The sequence below is a fragment of the Misgurnus anguillicaudatus genome, chromosome 17, assembly GCF_027580225.2.
Source record: "Misgurnus anguillicaudatus chromosome 17, ASM2758022v2, whole genome shotgun sequence".
NCBI lineage: Eukaryota > Metazoa > Chordata > Actinopteri > Cypriniformes > Cobitidae > Misgurnus > Misgurnus anguillicaudatus.
The window spans coordinates 34878680-34901514 of NC_073353.2; the positions used below are offsets into that span (position 1 = coordinate 34878680).

At 36.7% G+C, this 22835-nt stretch overlaps 1 protein-coding gene across 2 annotated transcripts in view; it reads right to left on the reverse strand.

The window, feature by feature from the left end:
* Positions 1-22835, reverse strand: part of cwc22 (CWC22 spliceosome associated protein homolog) — a 152952-nt gene that overhangs the window by 38291 nt on the left and 91826 nt on the right. Inside the window, exons 1-11 of one of the 2 annotated variants that reach the window (XM_073854676.1) lie at positions 18038-18185; positions 9708-9801; positions 4755-4967; positions 4469-4517; positions 3836-3949; positions 3468-3728; positions 2342-2470; positions 2087-2255; positions 1954-2007; positions 1717-1852; positions 1433-1639 (exon numbers count right to left, since the gene is read on the reverse strand). In XM_073854676.1, the coding sequence (XP_073710777.1) occupies positions 1433-1639; positions 1717-1852; positions 1954-2007; positions 2087-2255; positions 2342-2470; positions 3468-3728; positions 3836-3949; positions 4469-4517; positions 4755-4967; positions 9708-9801; positions 18038-18100 (1489 nt within the window). In that variant the 5' untranslated portion in view covers positions 18101-18185. Of the gene's footprint in view, positions 1-1432; positions 1640-1716; positions 1853-1953; positions 2008-2086; positions 2256-2341; positions 2471-3467; positions 3729-3835; positions 3950-4468; positions 4518-4754; positions 4968-9707; positions 9802-18037; positions 18186-22835 lie in introns of those variants that run through there. The other variant, XM_073854677.1, reaches the window with a different exon arrangement.

The window sequence follows — 22835 nt, forward strand, 5'->3', positions numbered from 1 at the left end:
GAACTTCTAGTCTACATTAACACCAAAAGCATTACAGATGAGAATAAATGTCTTAGACATCAGTGCCCAGTTAAGAAAAAATGGATTGAATACAAGAAACGTGTAAAGGATACAGTCCAAGTATGTATTTTGCCCTACTCATCTCATTACAATATGCTATCTGGATACAACTTATTATGTATGTATCTGATTTCTATAATTAGTCATGGGGGTTGTATGATTCTTTGGTTCATAACTTCCCATTCTGAAAGTTTCATCAATTGTACATAATGACATGCAACATCTGCATAGAGTTAAGTCTATTTAATATTTTGGGAAAAATGTGAATAATTGCATTGCAGGCTGATTTAAGGTGTGCCCTTAACTTTCCAACCTTGTCAGTGAACTATGAGGCAAAAAAATAATCGTTTATTAATCGTAACCGATGTCAAATGTTAGATTAACAGAGGTTTTGATTTTAGGTCAAATCGCCCAGCCCTACTGTATAGGCGCTTTACTAAGATCCCATATAGGCGCTTTCCTAAGATCCTGTATTGGTGCTTTACTGAGATCACGTATAGGCACGTTACTAAGATTCCGTATAGGCGCTTTACTGAGATCCCGTATAGGCGCTTCACTGAGATCCCGTATAGGCGCTTCACTGAGATACCGTATTGGTGCTTTACTGAGGTCACGTGTAGGCGCTTTACTGAGGTCACATATTGGTGCTTTACTGAGATCTCGTATTGGCGCTTTACTGAGATCACGTATGGGCCCTTTACTGAGATCAGGTATTGGCGCTTTGCTGAGATCTGGTAGAGGCGCTTTACTGAGATCCCGTTTAGGTGCTTTACGGAGATCCCATATAGGCGCTTTATTGAGATCACGTATTGGCGCTTTACTGAGATCACGTATAGGCCCTGCGCTGAGATCCCGTATAGGCCCTACGCTGAGATCACGTATAGGCGCTGAGATCCCATATAGGAGGTTTACTGAGATCCTCTATTGACACTTTAAGGAGATCCCGTATAGGAGCTTTACTGAGATCACATATAGGTGCTGCACTGAGATCCTGTATAGGGGCGTTGCTGAAATCCTCTATAGGCGCTGCACTGAGATCATGTATCGTTGCTTCACTGAGATTCTGTATCAGTGCTTTACTGTTATAGGGGTTTTACCGAGCTATCATATCGATTCTTTACTGAGATGTTGTATTGGCGCCTTATGAATATCTGGGATAAGTGGTTTATGGGGATCTCGTATTGGTGCTTTATGAAGATCTGTTGTAAGTGTTTAACTGAGATCCCTTATAGGTGCTTTACTGTGATCCCGTATCTGTGCTTTGCTGAGATCTCTTATCAGTATTCAACAAGACAACCTTACCCCACCCCTTCCTTAAGAGACAGAAAGATTTGAAACATTAAATGTCATAACTGAGTGTGACTGATCTTACTCAGGATATCCTCTGTGTTGTAATCATCCTCAAGAGGGAGCATGTGTGTGAACTGGTCCTCCTCTTCAACCAGGTCGAGTCCCTCTGGGACGACGGGGTGGTCCTTAAACCCATCCTTCCTGATGGCAAACATTACCTCAATCATGTACTGCACACGCTTATCAATCTCTGACTCGTGCAAGATGTTCCTCAGACGCTCGAAGATGGCTGAAAAAGCAAATGGCACTGGTTGGTCTACTGTTTAATACTATGATAAACTTCAGGAGCGGAAAATAAGAAAATACCATTGATGCCCCGGGGAGAAACCTCTGTCAGTTTAAGACCACACTCTTTAAGAAAGCTGATAGCAACCTCCACACTGTCATCAGTTGGTCTTTCCAACAGTAGGGTCAGCATCTCCAGACACAGGACTTCATGAGCCTGCAGGACAAATAAAAAAATATGATAAAGAACAAATTAATAGACACATCAGTCTAATCTCATATATATTAAAAGCATAAATGAAAAGAAATAGAACATACCACATTCTGGTTGATGAGATGAGCCACAAACTTGGATGCTGTGAGACATTGTTGCTAAAAAAATTGAAGCAAAAGAAATTAGAAAAAGATTTAAATAAGCTCCCCATTAGAACCCAGCTTCCTACAAGCTTACTTTATCATTTCTCCTGTAACCTTTCCGAAAATTGAGAATGAGCCTCTTGAGTATAAGTTCCCCGATCTGAGGAAACTTGGAGTTGATGATGGCCACCACAGCAGCGTACACATGGGTGAAGATAGGAGAGGCGGCCTGGGCCTGAAGTGTAGATCTTGCTAGAAGACCCCTGAAGAGACACAAGACCAGGACCATCAATGTTTTGGAGACAGGACAATGAAACAGTTAAGTACAACATATGACTGAAATCTTTACCTGCCCCTCACTATATTCTCCTGCAGAAGCTCTTGAATAATGTTGGCGATGTTTGAAACGTTTACTTTGTTGATCAGACCATTTATGGATTTCTTTAAGGCTTCCCAGCTCATTCTCTGATACTCCAAACTGTGGATTTAAAATAAAACATACAGAATGGTAACGATACATAACATTATAGATTTTGTATTATTATTAATATTTAATTCACACATGATGGTCTATTTTTTGGACTAAATCATGATATATCCTCCCTGTTTCTCATTCTGTACTTCATCCTGGAAAATGCTGATGGTGAGATGTTCCGCAGTCTATCTTGGTTTCGTGGCGAACAGCTATTTTTCCCCACCTAATTCCCTGCCCTTATTTGCTCTTGAGAGTAATCCCTGATGTATTGTCTCTCTATCTCCTATCTTCCAGTGTCTGGCCTCAAGCGCAGGACACGACTGCACTTCTCATGCTATAGATATCTCCCAACCCTGAGGGACGCCTCTATATTTCCTGACTGGTGACCTCCATTCTTCTGCATGAGGAATTGAATCGATCCTTCATTGAATCCATGCGGATGCATTTCCCACCACCTATAAATCACAATCTATTCTTATCATGAGGTCCAAGATGGCTTCAAAGTCAATATAATTGAAGACGAATAAACAAAGATCCCCTATGATACATGGCAATTACTCTTTATTACTTGGCACATTCACCCTAGACTTTCACAACAATGGCGTCAAACAGGTTGTTCGATATTGGGGTGTATTTTGTATAAAAAACAACATGCCAGTCTATTGTCCCTGTAGTTAAATTTGTGTTCCTGTAGTTCAGTTAGTAGAGCATTTTGGTAAATAACAAAGCAAATGGTGGTGAGTTCGATCCCAAGGCAACACACAATGCATACATTTAAATATGGCTAAAATCACATTTGATGTGATTTGAAAGACTCTACTATTCCCTAACTATGAATAAATTATCCTTTATTGGGAAAAACAAAATACTTCTCTAGTGTAAGTAAAGGGCAAAAAAAGTGCATCAGCATGACTTCAACAGCTTCAGAATTTTATGAGAAAAGAAAGTTTAGGATCGACACCCTCTCAGTTTGAGACCCTTATCTAACTGTGAAACCAACCTGCTCTTGTCAGTGATCTGAGCCTGCATCATACGCAGTTTGGCTGGTGGGATGTAGGCACCACCGGTTCGGGTCAGGATGGGGTCCAGAGCCTCCTTCCTCTTCTTGACTGGAGGCTCATCAGCAGGAGGTTCATCATTCTTGGCTGGTGAGGATGACCTTCCCCTCCTCCTGTGTTCCAAATCCCTCTCTCTGCTGGAGCGCCGCTGGTAACGATCCCGGTCGCCATATCGGTCTCTGTCTCGCTCGCGCTCCCTGGACCTGATACAACAACACAAAAGAGCAAAGAAATGTCAGGTCCGAAAGGTGCCATATTTTACATCAGTACGAAAAAGAAAACAAATTTGCCAAGCACATATATTTCTCACCTACGGCCCCTTCCATATCGATCCGGAGGAGAGCGAGATCTGGAGCGGGATCTGGAGTGGGATCTAGAGCGAGATCTGGAGCGGGATCTTGAGCGTGACTTCTGAGTTTTATTCCTTTTATGGAGACAAATAGTGAAGTTTTTACTTTTTATCTCGTCAATTAAGAGAAAACGCTTCCCTGCCAATGACTAGTTTTTACGGCAATCCATATTTCCGCTATTAACCACTAGGTGGCACTCTTACCCAACACTGAAGCATCCACTGATTCAAAAACAGTAAAACTCTTTTGTATCTGTATGTTTTGATCATTGCTCTGAATCTGATCTTTAACAAAAGTCCTTTACAAAAATGCAATTATCTCTAGCTTTTTGAAGAAACCTACCCATATTTGAGAGGTGATAAAAAGAGAACAAATAAAGATAGGATGAAATCAAAGAGTCTTTCATTTGGTATATTGTTTGTTTGTATATTTAAAGAATCAAATTCTCTCAAAAGCATTAAACTTTTTTGAAAATCATAAAAAATGCTGGCTGGAAACTTAAAAAAAAAAAAAAAAACGCTGGCAGGAAAAGAGTTAAAGAAGCTTCAAAATTCTGGGTGGATTTCAAGACTCATAGAGGACTTAAGACTTACCTGTCCGGTGAGGGGCTTTCTTGTCTGTTTTTGCTGTCATCATCCGATGCACGCTGAAACAAAGACAAACATGTTGTAGGTGAATGACTGCCATGTAAACTCTAAAATCTGACTACACAATTTTTGCTAAAACTTTTAACCCTTAAACGCACAAATGTTTCACCAATCATTAAACAGATTCCAAAAAAATATACAAAATTGAATGATGAACTAAACTTGCACAAATTAAAAAAATCTATGCAATGTAGAAAGAAAAAAACATGATCAAAACAATATAATTTGGTCTCACGTTTGATATGTGTGACACTACTCTTCATTCTGTGCCATACAGCATAATCGCTGTCCTCATCGCTGCTGTTACTGTCCGAGTCGCTGGACCCTTGACTGCGGCTGGCCTTTGAGGACGCCCTCAATGCCGGACTGCCTGCTCGTGGACTTCCCTCTTTGGAACCGGATCTCTCAAGCTGGGCTGATCTAGGATGATCCTCATGCTGGCCCTCTGGAAAACAAAACAAAAAGAAATAAAAACCAGAGGACAGGTTTACTGCTATTGTTAATTACTTCTTCTTCCTTTATTTTTTACGCCATTCCAGCATCTACGGCTATATTCATGGCGAAAACCAGTTAATCCATACACAAGTTTTATTCATACTCATGTTGGGGGAGGGACAATTTGACATCTCCAATTTGCCTAACTTGCATACTTTTGGCCTGTGGGAGGAAACCGGAGTACCTGGAGTAAACCCACGCTGACACAGGGTGAACATGCAAACTCCACACAGAAAGGCCACCTGATCTAGCCGGGGCTCGAACCGTGGACCTTATTGCTGTGAGGCAACAGTGCTACCCTATTGTTAACTAAACTAACGATGAATGAATAAATTAATGAATGGGATGGGAATGAGGCAGAAGAGAGAGACTAAATTTTGTAAAGAATACATTGCAAAAAAAAAAGGGACAGAACTCTTAAGAGGGACTCAAATACGGGTTTACATCATTATTGGGTAAATAAATGCATGATTTCTCTTGTGATTTTACACAAAGAGCTAACACGCACAAGAGGACACCGAATTTGTCCTGGGGAGCACAAAAAGCCCATGAAATAATTATAAAGAGCAATGCAATCTGTTGAGATCCCATCTGGGCATGTGACTCAACACCTGCTGTTCTCCCGCTGATCTCTTTGTTGGTTTAAAAGCTGCTACAAAAACACATCCTAAGCCTAAACGTTTCTTAATTTTTCATAGAAGGCTTTTACGATACTGACATCTTAAAGTGCAAACAAAGTGATTTTGGTGCAAAGGTTTAAAAATGCATGATCTTAAAACGCATGGGCCAAATTTCGCAGTAAGAAATGGCTTTCAAGCAGCAGGTGTCATTTTCTGTTCAACTTTCAAGAGCAAATCTAAGTGGTGAACCTGACATTTTAAAATCGCTCTGAAGGACAGATTTAAAAAAGGTTAACCATTAACGAATTTAAAGAACTAGATGGACAATAACTTTTTTGAAACATGCTGCTGTTTTTAAATTGAATTATAACAATGAAAGTCCGACCATTGCTGACACAAGGTTCAAATCAAAGAACGTGGATGTAGGTTTTCTTGTCCCAAAATGTATGACAAATCAATGGCCATCATGAATGTTCTTCACAAACCTCACAATTTGCAGGAAATTATCATACATCACAGAGAAAAAAAGTTTCTTAAAATTTTCCAAAAGGATACAGAAAATATTTAAAATGTCCACAACAGTACCCCTAAAAAAGGCTTTATGTCACTATTATGTTGGACTGCTGAGCACCCTCGGGTATAATTATGCTTACATTTGAGCCAAATTGTTCTATTTAACCACAATGATACACAGATTGACCACTCGATACATCATTGTACACAGCATGTCATTGGGTAAGACGTGTCCTTGGTTTTACAGGGATAATTAGATAAATCTCACTCGAGTGTGGGCAAAGTGTCTGAAGACATTCCGACTCGCAGACATATATCTGATTTGCAACAGCTCAGCAGAAAGCATTTTCTAGACGATAACACGGACTATGAGGGTTACTGAAGTGAGACTGTTGGTGATGAGCTCCAGAGACCAGAAAGCAATAGATCAGATAAACACGCAGAAGTGTTGAGGCTGCGTAAATATCATGAGTCTAGATTACTGACTCGCCATTGCAGTACGAAATTCAGGTGACACAAGAACCAAATATTAGCCATAATATTACAAAACATAAATACAAAATTACACCTGCAACAGCATCCTCGCTTTCGAAGAGAATATGCAAGAGTATGCATTTTGTATCTTATCACAAGAGAGACAGAAAATCGACTAAATGCAAGGTGTAAACAACCCCTGAGAAATAAAAATAAATACACGTAGTCGGTAGAATGGAGGTTTTGTTTGTGGTCATTTTTCACACAACCATGCGAGCTGGACAATCTGTGTGAATCTGCGACAGGTGCATCTACAGTAGAGCATTGATGTCACACTATGAGCTGACTATAGAAAAGGTAAAAGTAGGTCTCAGCTGTTAGGATAAGGGGGTTTATATGTCAAGAAAGAGCTGAAGCAACCGTTTCTGGTCATCTGAATAAACTCAATTTGTTTTACCTCAGATTATTTTCAGAGGGCATAGGGTGAGCAAAATAAAAATTTCTAGAGATTAAAGAGCACCTATTTCATTGCTAAAAAGCGTTACTTTGTCTATTTGGTATAATACAATGTGTTTGCATTGTTTATGGTTAAAAAACGTTATTTTGCACATATCGTACATTTTTGTAGCTCCAGATTTCACTCTCTTTCTGAAACAGACTGATTTGGTACAAAACTCATAAATTTTGAAAAGTCCGTGTCCCTGATTCGCCAATTAATCTGTACGCTGTGATTGGTCTGAATACCTCTGACGTCAGCCGGAAATGTGACGCTTCTTACCATGTTTGAAAGATTCGGTCACAATGCAATGGTAACAGGATTTAAAGATGCAATTTGTATTATCTGCGCCGCGAGCTGGCGCCAGATCAAATCAGTAACAATGACGTTGTTTAATGACGCTCTGAAGCAGCGTGGAATTACCGCTGATGGCCATCAATCAGACGCGAACGAGAAATCACGTTGACGGAGAAGGTTATCAAGTCTTATAAATGTTGCGTTTGATGACATCGTTTATTTCATTATGTAAGTTTATATGTGATGTTCAAAACGAAATTGTTAGTCATAGATGTTACAGTACTAGTCCAAATTCGATGGTTAACACAGCACAGAATTAAGTTTTCAACTTAATGTGAAGTGTCTTAAAATTACCATATTGCTGTACAATACCTCTTGATGTGCATATTGTCTGCGGGAAGACGCGGTGATTACAGTCTACACACTAATGTTGTGATCAATATAATAGCATACGTCTTTTGAAGGGTTACGAATCAAAACAACTCACCCATCGCGTAAACACAAGCAGGATCAAAATCTCTGTCTAGTTAAATGTTGTCGCGAAGCTCTCTCTATCCAGATAATGCAACACATTAAATTGATCCTCATTCTTTCTCTCGTTTTGTTCCAAACTCTTCTTGGGTCGTTTGGTTGGCCCGTACGCTTACAGGAGCTGTCTTTACTGACACAACCAGCGGCAGACGGTAAAGAGTAATCCATAAGTCCGTAAGCAAGCCCGTAGCCCGACAGGCGCTGTCGCATAGTTCCGCATTTGTCCACGACACTGGCTGCGTCCGAAAACTCAAGGCAGTGACTTTTGTTGCCTCGCTGCCTCATGAGGAAATGACTTCAGAGGCATGAAGGCCGCTCAGAGAAAGGCTTTCGGAGGCACTTCAAAGGCAGCGTGTTTGAAATATGAACAGAGAGCGCCTTTGTGATAACTAATCACATATTTGAAAACTACAATACTAATTTCTCGCTAGAAATGCAATTAAAATGTGTAAAAAGTGAAAGTATATCTTTATTTACACAAAATTTGTGCTCCAGTCGCTTCCTTGGGCGCCATTTTATTTTTCCGAACTCGACCACTGTTGTCAGTGGTTTTTACGTCAGTAAAGGCGGTGACAAATGGTCACATGGATATTAACGTCATTGACAGGAGACTGCACTGCCCCGTGTCAATGTTTTGAATGGAAATTTTCTCACGATTTACAAGTAGTTGAAAACATTACAGATATTGATAGTAATCAAAGTAATATCTTACAAATTGCACCTTTAACTTACAGGCTAAATCCGAAGCGGGAAGAATTATGATAATGTCGGTCTTGTCTACATCACCAATCCTAGGGCCCTATAATTTCCATGATCACGGAATCGCGGACGGAACCGCAGAATTTGCAAATTAACATTAACACTTTCGCTTGCACGTGCAGAGAGCTGCGCGCTCATGCTGTCCGAAGTCAGCTCAGTAAGTAATAATCCTGTGTATGTTGTAAAGTTATATGCATTTCAAGCGATTTTGTTTAAAATATGAATCGTGTTCCGCTTGACTGATGTGTTTAAGGCACTTCTGAAGGCACCAGTGCTTTGACACGTGTAGCCTTCTGCAACAACACATTGAGTAAAATGTTTATGTGTGTGTGTTTCAATCAGGGAATGTGAAAAAACTTACCTCAATAAATTTAAGGTCATTCCTATTGTATGTGTGTTCATTTTAATCATTAAGATTAAAGGCACACTCTTTTTATGACTAAAATAACAGTAAAGGGTAAAAAAATTGGCAAAAATTAAAACGGACAAAACGGAATTTGCAAAAATTTTAACGGACAAAACAGAATTTGGGAAAAATTAAAACAGATTTTATAGGGCCCTACAATCCTAGTAAGTAAACTGTTGCCTACAATTCGTGTGTATGTTGTAGTCCAAAAAAAGAGATTCACATTGGAGACGATAACTCGCGTCATCGTTTACTTTGGGGTTGGTACCTTTTGCATATCGTTAACATGTACTAATACACACTTACACACGAAAGGTAATGTTAAAACATGAATCGGACAATAGGTGTCCTTTAATAATGCCCTCTAGGTATGACGTTGTCATTAACATCCTGAAAATATAATTTCAAAATGGGGAACAAGATTAGATGCATAGGCACGAAGTAAATATTGACAAACGGGGACATTGAAAAGTACAGATTACCTCTGAAAAAGCAGGGGGATAAACACCTCATAAATAATGCTCTAAAACTCTTTGAAGGTGACTATTGTTCTAATGCTCCAGATCAAACTTTAAAATGAAAGAAGTGGCTCACCGGCGCTTCTCCTGCGCTCATCACCGTCTCCATCCTCAGATGAACTTGTGCTGGTCGTCCTCTGACGCGGCTCCATCTCTCCCGGGCCGGCAGGCTAGAAGAAAAAGCGAGGACACAGAGTAAGTACACACTTGTTCTGTAACAGTACAGTACAGAAGGTCTCAGTAAATTGGTGCGCTGTGATGGCAGTGTCCTAGAAAACAAGACCAAGGGCTGAAAAATGCATTTCTAAATAAAGAACAAACGCTATGTAGTATTGTATTGTTTACACCTGCTGATAGCATCTGTCTTGGGTGATCGTATCACAGGTGCTCAGCACAGACAGATTGCCGTTTATTCCTATTATTAAGAATTGAGATAAGCCAACATATGTGTCAGCCAGCCAGATTTTGGCCAGACGCCGGCTGATTAAAATTGACACCTTAAAATGTACAATTAACAGAAGTGTTAGTTCAGGCTTATATTCCAAAAAGATAACTACATCAGGTTATATACAACTATTGTGATATATGCTAAATGACAAATACTTTGCAACACTCTAAATTTGGAGAAAATTATGTGTTTATAGCATTTGGTTTCAGACATTAAGTACTGTATAGCCCTTTTTACACACAGATTCTGGAAAACATAAAGAAAATGGGTTTCATTTATTAAGCATGCGTATGCACAAATTTGTGCGTGGGATACGTACAAATGCTTTAACGAACAAATTGTGATTCAACAAAAACTTTCGTATCAACATTTCTTCTAAATGTATGCAAAAAATCAAGAAAACCTAAAACCACTTGTTTGCAATAATCACTTGCGATATATTCAAATACTAGGCTATAGACGGCTTCATCGGACGCACGTGATACACGCCTGGATCCTAACCTTACTTCCGGTTTCGTTTTTTTTTAAGGTCTGACTAGTTGCTAAACTGATCTTTTGAACAAATGCCTCGTCGAAAATAACAAATGTTTTGGTTTCCTAGGTAATCTATGTGTTGTTTTTTTGCTTGTTATATAAATAAACTACGTTTAAAGGACTTTGTTGTTATTTATTATTAGTGGAGTTTACCGGAAGTTACGTGCAGCCGCTTGTTTATGTTGTTACTGCTGAAACGGTCTATAACTATAATGTTTATAATCGTGCTGATATATAAAATGTACTTGATTATATTTAATATTATAATATTTTTTGTATCATAAACTATCACACATGATCTATATTATTATTATTATATACATTACAAATTATTATAGCAGACTTATTTTTCCACGCATATAAAGAAGATTCACGTAATGACAAATCTTCACGCTTTCCTTCCTCACTTTATAAATCTTTATATGAAAGCGTCTGCTTAATGCCTAATGTTAACGTCATGTAAATGTAATGAGAAGTCCAAACGTCAATCACTTGATCTCAAGTCTGTTTTATTTTAGATACAGATGCGGTCTCTGTCATATTAATAAATGACATATTTGTTAACGCATCCAATACTTATTTAATGTTACTCTGGTCGTTGGACAGCAAAGTGCAAAACAAAACAGAACTTTACCAATAATAAATATGATCATGGATTTCTTTTCGAGCTCTTTCGCTTCTATTACAAACTGCCCAAAAATTTTTGTGGACCAGCGCTGCGCTGCGGAAAGCCTTTATACAGAGCCGGCTTAGGCGTGTTTTATGCAAATTAACAATCTTGTGCAAACATCCGCTCATGTAGAACACTCCAAATTCACTAACGTAAGAACAAATTCATGTACATACACATGTGTTGTGAATTAGGCGGAAAGTTTTTGTGAGAAGTTCAAGTGTGCGTATAAATATAAACAAACTTACGCAATTATTAGTGAATAAGACCCAATGTCTCCAGGATTTGTCCAGGGATGGTTTTGTTTTAATTCATTCACACTGTCAATAATTTCCGAAATCTGTGCGTGTGGTCACACACATCTCGTAAAGACACGTAACGTGGATTGTATTTGCAATCATGCACTTGGTGGATTCCTTGATGAAAGTTGTATTCTTCGTGATTTCTCCCAACAAAAACCACATTCGTGCATTTTTTTATTCTGATTTGATCATAAATGACCACATGACTCGCAGTCCTAATATAATGTCAGTCGATCTCAGCTTCAGGGCAGATAGTAAGGAGCACCAAGATTCCGGCTTCATTCCAGTTTGCAGACATTTTTCGTAGTAAATGTTGATCTGCATTTGAAACCCCAATGTCACCATAAATTCCTAACATGCACACCCCTTACGGCATTGTTCCTGCCTTTTATTCACACAGGACGCGCTCCGCAAATATTACGGCAATGTTACTAGGTCCCCTTTATGGGTAGTTTTAACTCGTATAAACATTTTCTGGGATAATTTAACCCAATAGATGGGTTTGTACCTTTTTGACCCAAAGCTGGATTGAAAATAACCCAGCATTTTTTTGTAAATTGATTTATAATGAATCAGCCTTTGTTCTCTGGATATACACCCGTGATAACTTCTGAATGAATTTAGGTAGTGGGACTGTGATTTCAAAACCAGATGCGTTCCTCATGCTGTATGAATATAAAACGACAAAAAGTACCTGACGAAGCACACACAGAACACCCATGAGTGCATTTGCATTTAGTACTGCAGTAATTGCCTGAGTTTCTCACAGCAGCAGTAGAGCATTACTCTCTCAATCACATATCAATGGACATGCCACACAGCTGCCAGCACCTCTGTTTCAATCAACATTCAATTTGTTGCTTCAGCATGATGGGCACGAAGCAGACGAGTGGGTTCCGTGTGTTGGTAATGTGAGACTCTCAGTGCTGTTTCTGTAACGCTTGCAAACCAACAAGGGTTAAGATGAGAAGGCGAGGACACTCGGAGAATGGCTTTGAGCTTGCCTTCCTCCACATACAAATCGCAACAAGCTGAGATCAGATTATCTGTCCCCACCGAGCCTAATCTGAGGACATACGCAGCAGGTTACTTAAGTGATTTCTGCAGGCTTATGGAAAACTGCAGTCGCCATTTAAGCAGGTAGGGTGGTATTTCAGAGGTTTATACTTTGAGAATGCTGAGTGCTCGAAAAATGAATCATTCAGACACAAAGCCATATCAGCACTTTACACCAGACAAAAGAAACCCAGACCGGAGAGTCTTCCTGAGAAAGTGTGACATTATGGTGGAGTTACAATACATACTAGTGCTGTGATGCATCGCATTTGATACGTGATTCGTATGGCTCGTATGCGTATGTCGATGTTTGCGGTCTACAAATACGACTTCTAGAAGACACACTCGAAATCCTGGCCAGGACGTGTCCAGGAAAAATGTCATGTACATACTATTGTGGGGGAATCAGATATTTTTGATTTTATTTATTTCACTAATTCACCTGCACATTCAGTCTAATGAACAATGGTAAACGAACTTGGCTTGCTGTCCTTGGAGGAAGCTCAAACCTGAATATAAGAAGTTTGTTATACTGTTTCTACAGTGGTATACATATTTTCATGGATATCACTAAAGATTAGTGAGATTATTAAGAAAAATTAAGAAACAAGTAAATACAGAATTAAACAAATATACAGAGTGTAGAAACAAGGTTACGTCTATTGTGGCTTAATCTGTTGACATGTTGCCCATATTTAATACAAGCATGGTGAACATACAAGCATGATGACTTCTAAGCTCAACTAACTACTTGTCAGTTACGAATGACAAATATTTCAAATACAACCCCAAAACAGAAAAAGTTGGGACACAGTAGAAATTGTGAGTAAAAAAGGAATGGAATAATTTACAAATCTCATAAACTTATATTTTATTCACAGTAGAATATAGATAACATATCAAATGTTGAAAGTAAGATATTTTGAAATGTCATGCCAAATATTGGCTCATTTTGGATTTCATGAGAGCTACACATTCCAAAAAAAGTTGGGACAGGTAGCAATAAGAGGCCAGAAAAATTAAATGTACATATAAGGAACAGCTGGAAGAGGGCCAATGTTTAGGAATAGGAATGTTGTCCTATTCTTGTCTAATACAGACTTCTAGTTGCTCAACTGTCTTAGGTCTTCTTTGTCGCATCTTCCTCTTTATGATGCACCAAATCTTTTCTATGGGTGAAAGATCTGGACTGCAGGCTGGCCATTTCAGTACTCAGATCCTTCTTTTATTCAGTCTTGATGTTGTAATTGATGCAGTATGTGGTCTGGCATTGTCTTGTTGGAAAATGCAAGATCTTCCCTGAAAGAGACGACACGACGTCTGAATGGGATCATATGTATCTAGAACTTGGATAAACCTTTCAGCATTGATGGTGCCTTTCCAGATGTGTAAGCTGCCCATGACACACACATTCATACAGCCCCAAACCATCAGAGATGCAGGCTTCTGAAAAGAACGCTAATAACAACTTGGGTTGTCATTGTCCTCTTTAGTCCGGATGAAATGGCATCCCAGTTTTTCAAAAAGAACTTCAAATTTTGATTCGTTGGACCACAGAACAGTTTTCCACTTTGCCAAAGTCCATTTTAAATGAGCGTTGCCCAGGGAAAACGCCTGTGCTTCTGGATCATATTTAGATATGACTTCTTTTTTGACCTATAGAGTTTTAGCTGGCAACAGCGAATGACACGGTGGATTGTGTTCACTGACAATATTTTCTGGAAGTATTCCAGAGCCCATGTTGTGATTTCCATTACAGTAGCATTCCTGTATGTGATGCAGTGCTGTCTTAGGGCCCGAAGATCAGGGGCATCCAGTATGGTTTTCCGGACCCTTACACACAGAGATTGTTCCAGATTCTCTGAATCTTTGAATGGTATTATGCACTGTAGATGATGATAACTTCAATCTCATTGCAATTTTTCTCTAAGAAACTCAGAAAACTATTTTTCGCTCCAGCATTGGGGGAACTGGTGATTCTCTGCCCATCTTGACTTCTGACAGACACTGCCACTCTGAGAGGCTCTTTTTATATCCAATAATGTTGCAAATTGACCTAATAAGTTGCAAATTGGTCTTTCAACTGTTCCTTACGTGTACACCTACATTTTCTGGCCTCCTACTGCTACCCGTCCCAACTTTTTTTGGAATGTGTAGCTCTCATGAAATCCAAAATGAGCCAATATTTGGCATGACATTTCAAAATATCTTACTTTCAACATTTGATATGTTATCTATATTCTACTGTGAATAAAATATAAGTTTATGAGATTTGTAAATTATTCCATTCCTTTTTTACTCACAATTTCTACAGTGTCCCAACTTTTTCTGTTTTGGGGTTGTATATTTTTAAAAACAATGTGACTAGGGCTGTCACAATGATTAAATAATCGTCTCATTGCAATTGTTTGACCTCATCGCGATGATTTCAGATCACCGCAATGATTGCACATCTCTCTAAAAAACACAAGGGGGAGCTGCAGAGCCCGCCCGTCCCAGCAAGTACGCAGAAACTCTTCGTGACACTTGGATGCGCCTCGTGAATGTAGACATTCCAAAACTGCATTGCACTCGGAGGATTGTAATAATTGAGTTTAAGACTACAATAAAATGTCTCCTCAATCAGCTTTTACAGAGAGATCATTGGAATTAATTTACCGCTGCATATGTGTGCTTCCATCCCAACGACATGTCTGACGCTCCATCACAACACCTATTTATCTAATACGCTATTGCAGTTATTCCTCGTCATCACTATTATAGCAATATCAGGTTAGTGATACTGTGTTTATACATCAGTTCGACCGGACAAGTGCGTAGATAAAACACAAACTTTATTTTGTGGGCAACTTTTTCCTCAGATTCAAAGCCCAGTATAACAGCCACAAACAAGTCTCTGTTATTTAGTTTTAAAACGTCACTTTAGAATAAGTAACGAATGACTGTGCTGCTTCAGTGAAGTTATTAGTGTGAATTAATGAGATTATTATTGAGAAATAATAAGGGAGGATGTGTGTGAATGAAACAGAGACAGGTTAAAAGTGCTGAATGTGTGTGCGTTAGTTTCAGTTTGCACGTAGCACTCAGCCAATCAGATTTCAGAACCGTAACTGTTGTATAAACTTTATTATTTTGAATCATAGGTTTTTTAAGTTTTGTCCACTTTTGTGACTGGAATACACTGTAAGGGCTAAAGGACTGTGACACCCCCTTCTAATGAAGAGGTTTGAGTACTTAAATAATTTCTGTGACAACAAATCTTAATGCTACAGACAGTTCAGTATATTAATGAGAATTGTGCATTTCTAATTTTATGGATTTAATCATTTCAATAGTATGGCCAGGACACTTTTCTATAATTATAATAATATTACAAATTAAAGATCATATTACATGATCAAGCCGATGTGCACAAAGCAAGGTTAAAAAAAGAAATGATTAAGAACTTCACTGGTTTGTATATAAAGTCAACTAAACCCAGCTAAACAACTTTGGTATGACAAACATTCACCACTCATCAAGGACATGAGCATAAAGTCATTTCGGGTGAGATAAAGGCTCTAACAAAGATGATTTTTACTGTATGGTATAGCCTTTTTTTTTTTTTTGATTTGAAGTGGAAAAGATAGTTTATTAGGGAGTGTTTACAACTTTATGGTACAACTTCAGCCACAAAGATTATGCAAACTTTTTAAATAAAGGGTTTGACTTTTAAGTAACATTTTTATCCTTTTTGTAAAAAATACCGGATAAATATCGGTTACCGCCATTCCTAAAAAAATATACTGGGATATGAATTTTTGCTCATACCGCCCAGCCCTAATTATTTGTAAAACATATGAAAAGTAAAACAAAATACACTTAATTTAGTGAATTAAAGAATAACCACGTCACAAATTTATACAGTTATTGTGATATTAAAAAAAATCAATAAGAGCAAAAAATTAACACAAAGCCAATATTACACTGAATTTACTCTTGTTAGGTAAACATGTGAAGACAGTCTCATCATTCAGAGTTATCAAAGTACTAAAATTATTAGAATCACATATAATATTAAGTTCAATCACCTCCAATTTGCTGATCAAATGCACGACAACTAGGGATGCATATCAATTAATCGTGATTAATCTATAGCAGAATAAAGGTTTTTGTTTACATCATATATGTGTGTGAACTGTGTATAATAATTATGTATATATAAATATGCACACATGCATGTATAATTTTAAGAAAAAAATATATTTATATACTAAGTATTTATATTTATATATAATATAAATTATACATAAATATACAAATGTATATACATATGTAAACATTGCTTAAATATATACATGCATGTGTGTGCATTTAACTATACAAAGTTATTATACACAGTACACACACATATATGATGTAAACAAATTTTTTTATTCTGCTATAGATTAATCGCGATTAATTGATATGCATCCCTAACGACAACCACATATGTTGGCAATTAAATGTTTCTGCAGGGTTCATAGAAATTACAAATAAAAACATTTACACGAAAAGACAAAAGATATATACTGTGTGTATATACACAAATACAGACAGACAGTCAGACAGACAGACGTACATACGCACACAGAATTCAAAACTTGTTTAAAATAATAATAATAATAAAGAAAGAAACTAAATTAATGGACTTAATAAAGTCAATTAAAGTCCAACTGAGTCCTGGACTGATTAAATAAGAAAAAGCACCTAACTAGACCACAGAAAAGATAGAAACTAAACGATTTCAAACTGTTTAATAGTCTATCATGCTGCTTGATGAAATGTCAAAGAATTTTCCTTAATGACATTTCCTAGAAATTTATAGAAAACACATAACCAGCAAAAGCTGGTGAGCTAGTCTCCCAACTTGGTTTTAGCTGATGTAGCAAGCTGGTTTAGCTGTGTTTTGGTCACCTGTTAAGCTGGCCAGGCTGGAGGACAAACTGACCCACCAGCTTTGCCAGGCTGGGAGGACCAGCTGAAACCAGCTACCAGCTTATGCTGGTTTAAGCAGTTTATATAGTGTGAGACTGACTTGATGTTATTGTCTCACGGTATCTGTACGGTAACTTGTAGTAACTTCTCTATGAAACTTTAATTGACGTCAAACATAATCCATTCTTAAACGGAACCTTTAAGACTAACAGGCATGCACATACGTTCAAATAAATGTTTACTAATGTTCAATAACAACACGTGTGTCTGTATTACAAACGTAAATGGTTTCAATAACATTTCTGTAGCGCCATCTGCTCCATGTGTATCGGCCCAGCCCGCTAAAACCCGATGAAACACAACAGTCTGACTAACGGCGGCTCCGTGCGATCAAACCTTAATAACAGTGGATAAATTACACAAAATAATGCCGTTCGTACCTCATCTCTCGAGGCGGGATCCATATTAATAGACGTTTTGGATTCGTTTGTCTCCGTCGCCATCTTTCCCGTTGTGTTCCGGAAGTGATGCTACGGAACCCGGCGAGTGACAAACGCAAAATGCGTTTTACTCAACTATCACTTTGCATTACTGAGAATGCGTGGGAGACGATTTTCATATAATGGCCTGATAATAAAAATAATTACTATCCGCCATGAAACACTCATTTATGGTTATGTTTTGTCCAAGAAAGTGTAATTGAAATGAAAAGACTAATGCAAAGAAATCAATTTTATTTGTTATTATTGTTTCCAAATGTTACAATAGGCATGCTCTTCACTGCTTCATACTATGTTTCATCTATGTTAAAAAATATTTATCAGTTGTGCTTAACTTTAGGTAAACAGTCTAATCTTAATATCAAAGCAAAATTATTTAGAAAAATGTACATCAGTCAAAAGTGTAAGTATTCACATCTTCACACTCATGAAAGTATTTACAACAGTTGTCTCTTTAAGTGGTCAGTTGAGAATACTACAGAAAACTGGCATATGGAATGTGGTTTTCTCACTCTTACATCATTGACCGGGTTAATTTTCTCTCTTTCATAATAATGGTGTATATGAAAGTCCCATGAGTGGGTTCTGTATTAATGTCAATGAACAGAAGCTGTAATTTAGTTACAAGCCATTAAAAACAGCTCAGATTTCCCACAGGCTTTAACTACAAGAAAATTCTACAGTTCGTTAAACATTGGCTTCATTAATCATTAAAACCGATAGTTGCATTACTGCAGAAATGTATGTAATATTTTTAAGTTAACATAATTTCATTGTACAGATTTCTATGCACAGGCTTATTTCACAATGCATACTGAATGATCCATCATGTTGATACACCAGACGACTCAGAGGAAAGTTTTGTTTCTGAGAGACTGCTTTTCAGGAGGTTTGATGTTATTCATGATTTCATTTCATTTAAATTTGTCACATATATTTATTGCATATTAGAGCATTGTTGTACATAGCATCAATGAAGATATATAATAAAGATCATCTAGTTTTGGATAAATGCAATGATAAACGAGAAGAGTTTATACTGAAATCTTCAAAAAGCTTAGTTTACGCTCCATTTAAAATTATAAGTGCTGTCTAAGAAAAACAAGAGATCTCATTTGAATTTCTTATGAGGAATGCTGCCTACATGCAGCACGTGACTCATAAACAGCTTGTGATTTTAAAAATATCTTCATCTATTTCCAAACCATTTGTCAGAGAGATGTATTTACTCCAGATATTTATAAGCATTCAGCAACTTTATATGTAAAGCATCACTGACTTGCTCATCATTTAGATACAGTGGTTTTGTTGAAATATTTTTCAGGCCCGGAGGGGGTTTACTATTCCTCTGTTGGTTTAAGGGCTTATGTGGCATTTTCTTGAACTCAAATGACAAGTCCATTGTGAAGTGACCTGTACTGCCTCCCTGCTGTTGTTGTTATCTCCACCTCTGACTCTCTCAAAGCAGTTATTCTGCAAAAGCGTGAATGTCAAGAGACATAAAACATATCCATCAAGCCTTGTGTTACCCAATGCATCTTACAGGAGCCCAAAGCTTCAAAAAAGTGAGAGACAGTACAGTTACATGGAAATTGAACACTTACTCTTGTCCTAAATAAATGCCAGGGGGTTTTGTGCATCACACTTTTACCTAACAGAATAAAAAAAATTATACGTCAAAATTCACACCAAAAACTAGTGGTAAAACGGTGGTAAAATCACTAAATCACATTTGTTTGACTTATACTCATGTAACCCATGTTTACAACTGGTCTCTCAATACCACAAGATATTGTACAAGGGGAATACAAATAACTTGTTATTATGAGATTTTAGCCTTATTATCTTTTTAAGTGTGTTTGTTAATTGTTACATTAAAGGAAATCAAAATAAATTGAATATAAAATAGAATAATTGTACTAATTTTACAATACTGACCTTATAGTTTTAAAGTATTTTAAAGGTTACACAAATGCATAAGATGACATTTGTAGTATAAATATGCTATGCTTTCATTATATAAATAATTATTTCAAACAAGGAGAAATAGTCAATTGGAATTTTATTTTTCTCTAAATACAGGAATCAAGTGTATGCACGTGTCCAAAAGACAACACCGCCATCTACTGGTAAAAAAATACGTTTGACTGCAAATGTGGGCATATACAATTAGAGCTCAAGCAGAACGTCTGTACCACATGCAAAAAAATTATATAAATACTTAACTTAAGTAACAGAAAAAGATATAAACTTAAGACAGAAAATATTTAAGACTATCTTGAGAGACATTAGTCGCCTACTATTGCTGTTACATGTGAGTGGAATAGAAATTTTGGATTCATACAGAGAGTTCACAGCTAATTTGACTTTTTGGAAACTTAAAATACCAACCTAATGCTGTTATATTACCTTTATCATTTCATAAGTAGCCTTAGCAACTTTTCCAAAGCAACTTTTCTTATGGATTTAGGCTGTATGTTTTCATGAAATTGTAAAGTCACTTGATGGCGGTAAGACTGAATCTCTGTGTGGTCCACAATGTTGTTGTGCCTTGTTCAGATTTTTTTTTTACAGTGATTATTACAGATTATATCTATACAATTCATATAGCCTAAATAAATAAATAAAGTAAGACTTGAATATACACTCTAAAAACTGATGTGTTAGATTTACTTAAAATATGTATGCACCATTTTTGCATTAAACTTTGTAAGTAATCCTAACTTTAATAATTTTACTTAAAATTAACAAGAAAACCTGTGTTTTATGTACCTACATTTTTAAGTAAAGAATGTTACACAAACTCGAATATTTAAGTTCATATAACACATATTTTCTTGTTAATTTTAAGTAAAATTATTCCAAGTTGGGATTACTTAAAAAGTGTGATGCAAAAATTGTGCATATATATTTTAAGTTAATCCAACACATCATTTTTTACACTGAAAAAAAAAGATTCATTGAATGTAATCAATTCTTTTAAGGTAAGTGGTTGCAATCAATTTATTTAAGCTACATTTAAACAAAAGTTTTATATTTTATTTTACGTTACTAATCTTTTTTTTTTAAATGTATCTTAAATAAATTGATTGCAACCACTTACCTTAAAAAAATTGATTAAATTCAATGAATCATTTTTTTCAGTGTAGAGTGAAGTTGGGTAAAGGACAATTTAGTATATACAATTCAGCTAACCTTTTAACATTTTATTTTTAGTTCACCTATAACTTAAATTTTTTTGTTACACATACTAAATATGTTAAGTAGAGGTTGAAAAGTAGATTTTATACTTCAATATAAAATCAATAAAAAGCGATCTGATTTATCATCTTGTCTGCAGAGGACATGAATCAACAATTTCCCTGTTTCATATGTTTTGTTTTAAGTTCAAACCATCGCCACAGTCCTGGTAAGTTATGATACCATATATTGTTTTTCGGTGAGCGGCGCCTCTTCTGGACGTTGCATCCCTTCATGCCCCCCCAAAAACATCCATGACACATTTCGAAATGTAAAATTTGAATTAAACAAAACATATTAAATTAAACAATGTAGTGCTGTTGGTTAGTACACTGTAAAAAAAACTTTGCTGCCTTAAAATGTTTTGTTGAATCAACTCAGATTTACAAGTAATTTCACGTACTATTATTTATCTTGACTAGAGATGAGTTGTTATAACTACAGGTGAGTTGTTATAACCTATAAAATTAAGTTGACTTTTCTCAAATATATTTTATAAGTTGTGACAACTCATCTCTGTTGACATGACTTGTAAATCTGAGTTGATTTAACAAAAAAATTTAAGGCAGCAGCAGCAAAGTTTTTTTTAATGTAGCCTTATTTTTCTGAGATTTAAATTAATGTTTTTTATATAATGGCATTAATCTGGGGCCCCCCTGGCACCATCTCAAGGCCCCTTAGGGGTCGATGGACCCCAGGAGGGCCCCAGTTTTATGACATTTTATAAAAAACATTAATTTATCATGAATTCTGTGTAATTAAACCTAAAAAATAAGGCTACTTACCAAAAGCAATACTTTTTTGTATAATTTAATGTTTTTTTTATTAAAAATGTTGAGTTTTAGAACAGTTTTTTGTCACAAATTTTCTTTGGGGGGCCGCAAAGGAATGCACCGTACACAAGGGGGGCCGCACGCTGAAAAAGTTTGGGAACCACTGGTTTAGAGGGTATGCTATCACATTGTAAAAAGTGAAAAGTTGTTTCAACTTAGTTGGTAACACCTAAAAAATATTTTTTTTCAACTTAAATGTTTACTCTAGTTTTACTTTAGTTGAAAAAAGTTTAGGTATACCAATTTAAGTAATTTTTTAAGTTGAAACAACTTTTCACTTTTTACAGTGCACAGCTCTGAGTTTTATATATTTGAATGTGAGGCAAAAAAAGACCTTTACTGTTTATACACCAGAAGAGACAGGTTTGGATGAAATGAAAAAAACAAATATGAATAATTAATTTAGTTAGGGACATTCAGATCTAACCTTACCTGTGAATTCTCATTTTAAAGAAGGTTGAGATTTATCAAGTGATGTTGTTTTATCCTAAACGTTCCCAAGGGTTCCCATGCCAATAAATAAACTGATCTACTTCTTTTTAGTTTTTGTTACAAACCAAGATAGGCGGGTGATTCTCACGAAAACTTGGTTTTAAAAATATCAAATTTACTTTTTTTCCCACCAGACATTGAAAAACAAAGTCTGGAGTAAGTGGGAACATTAA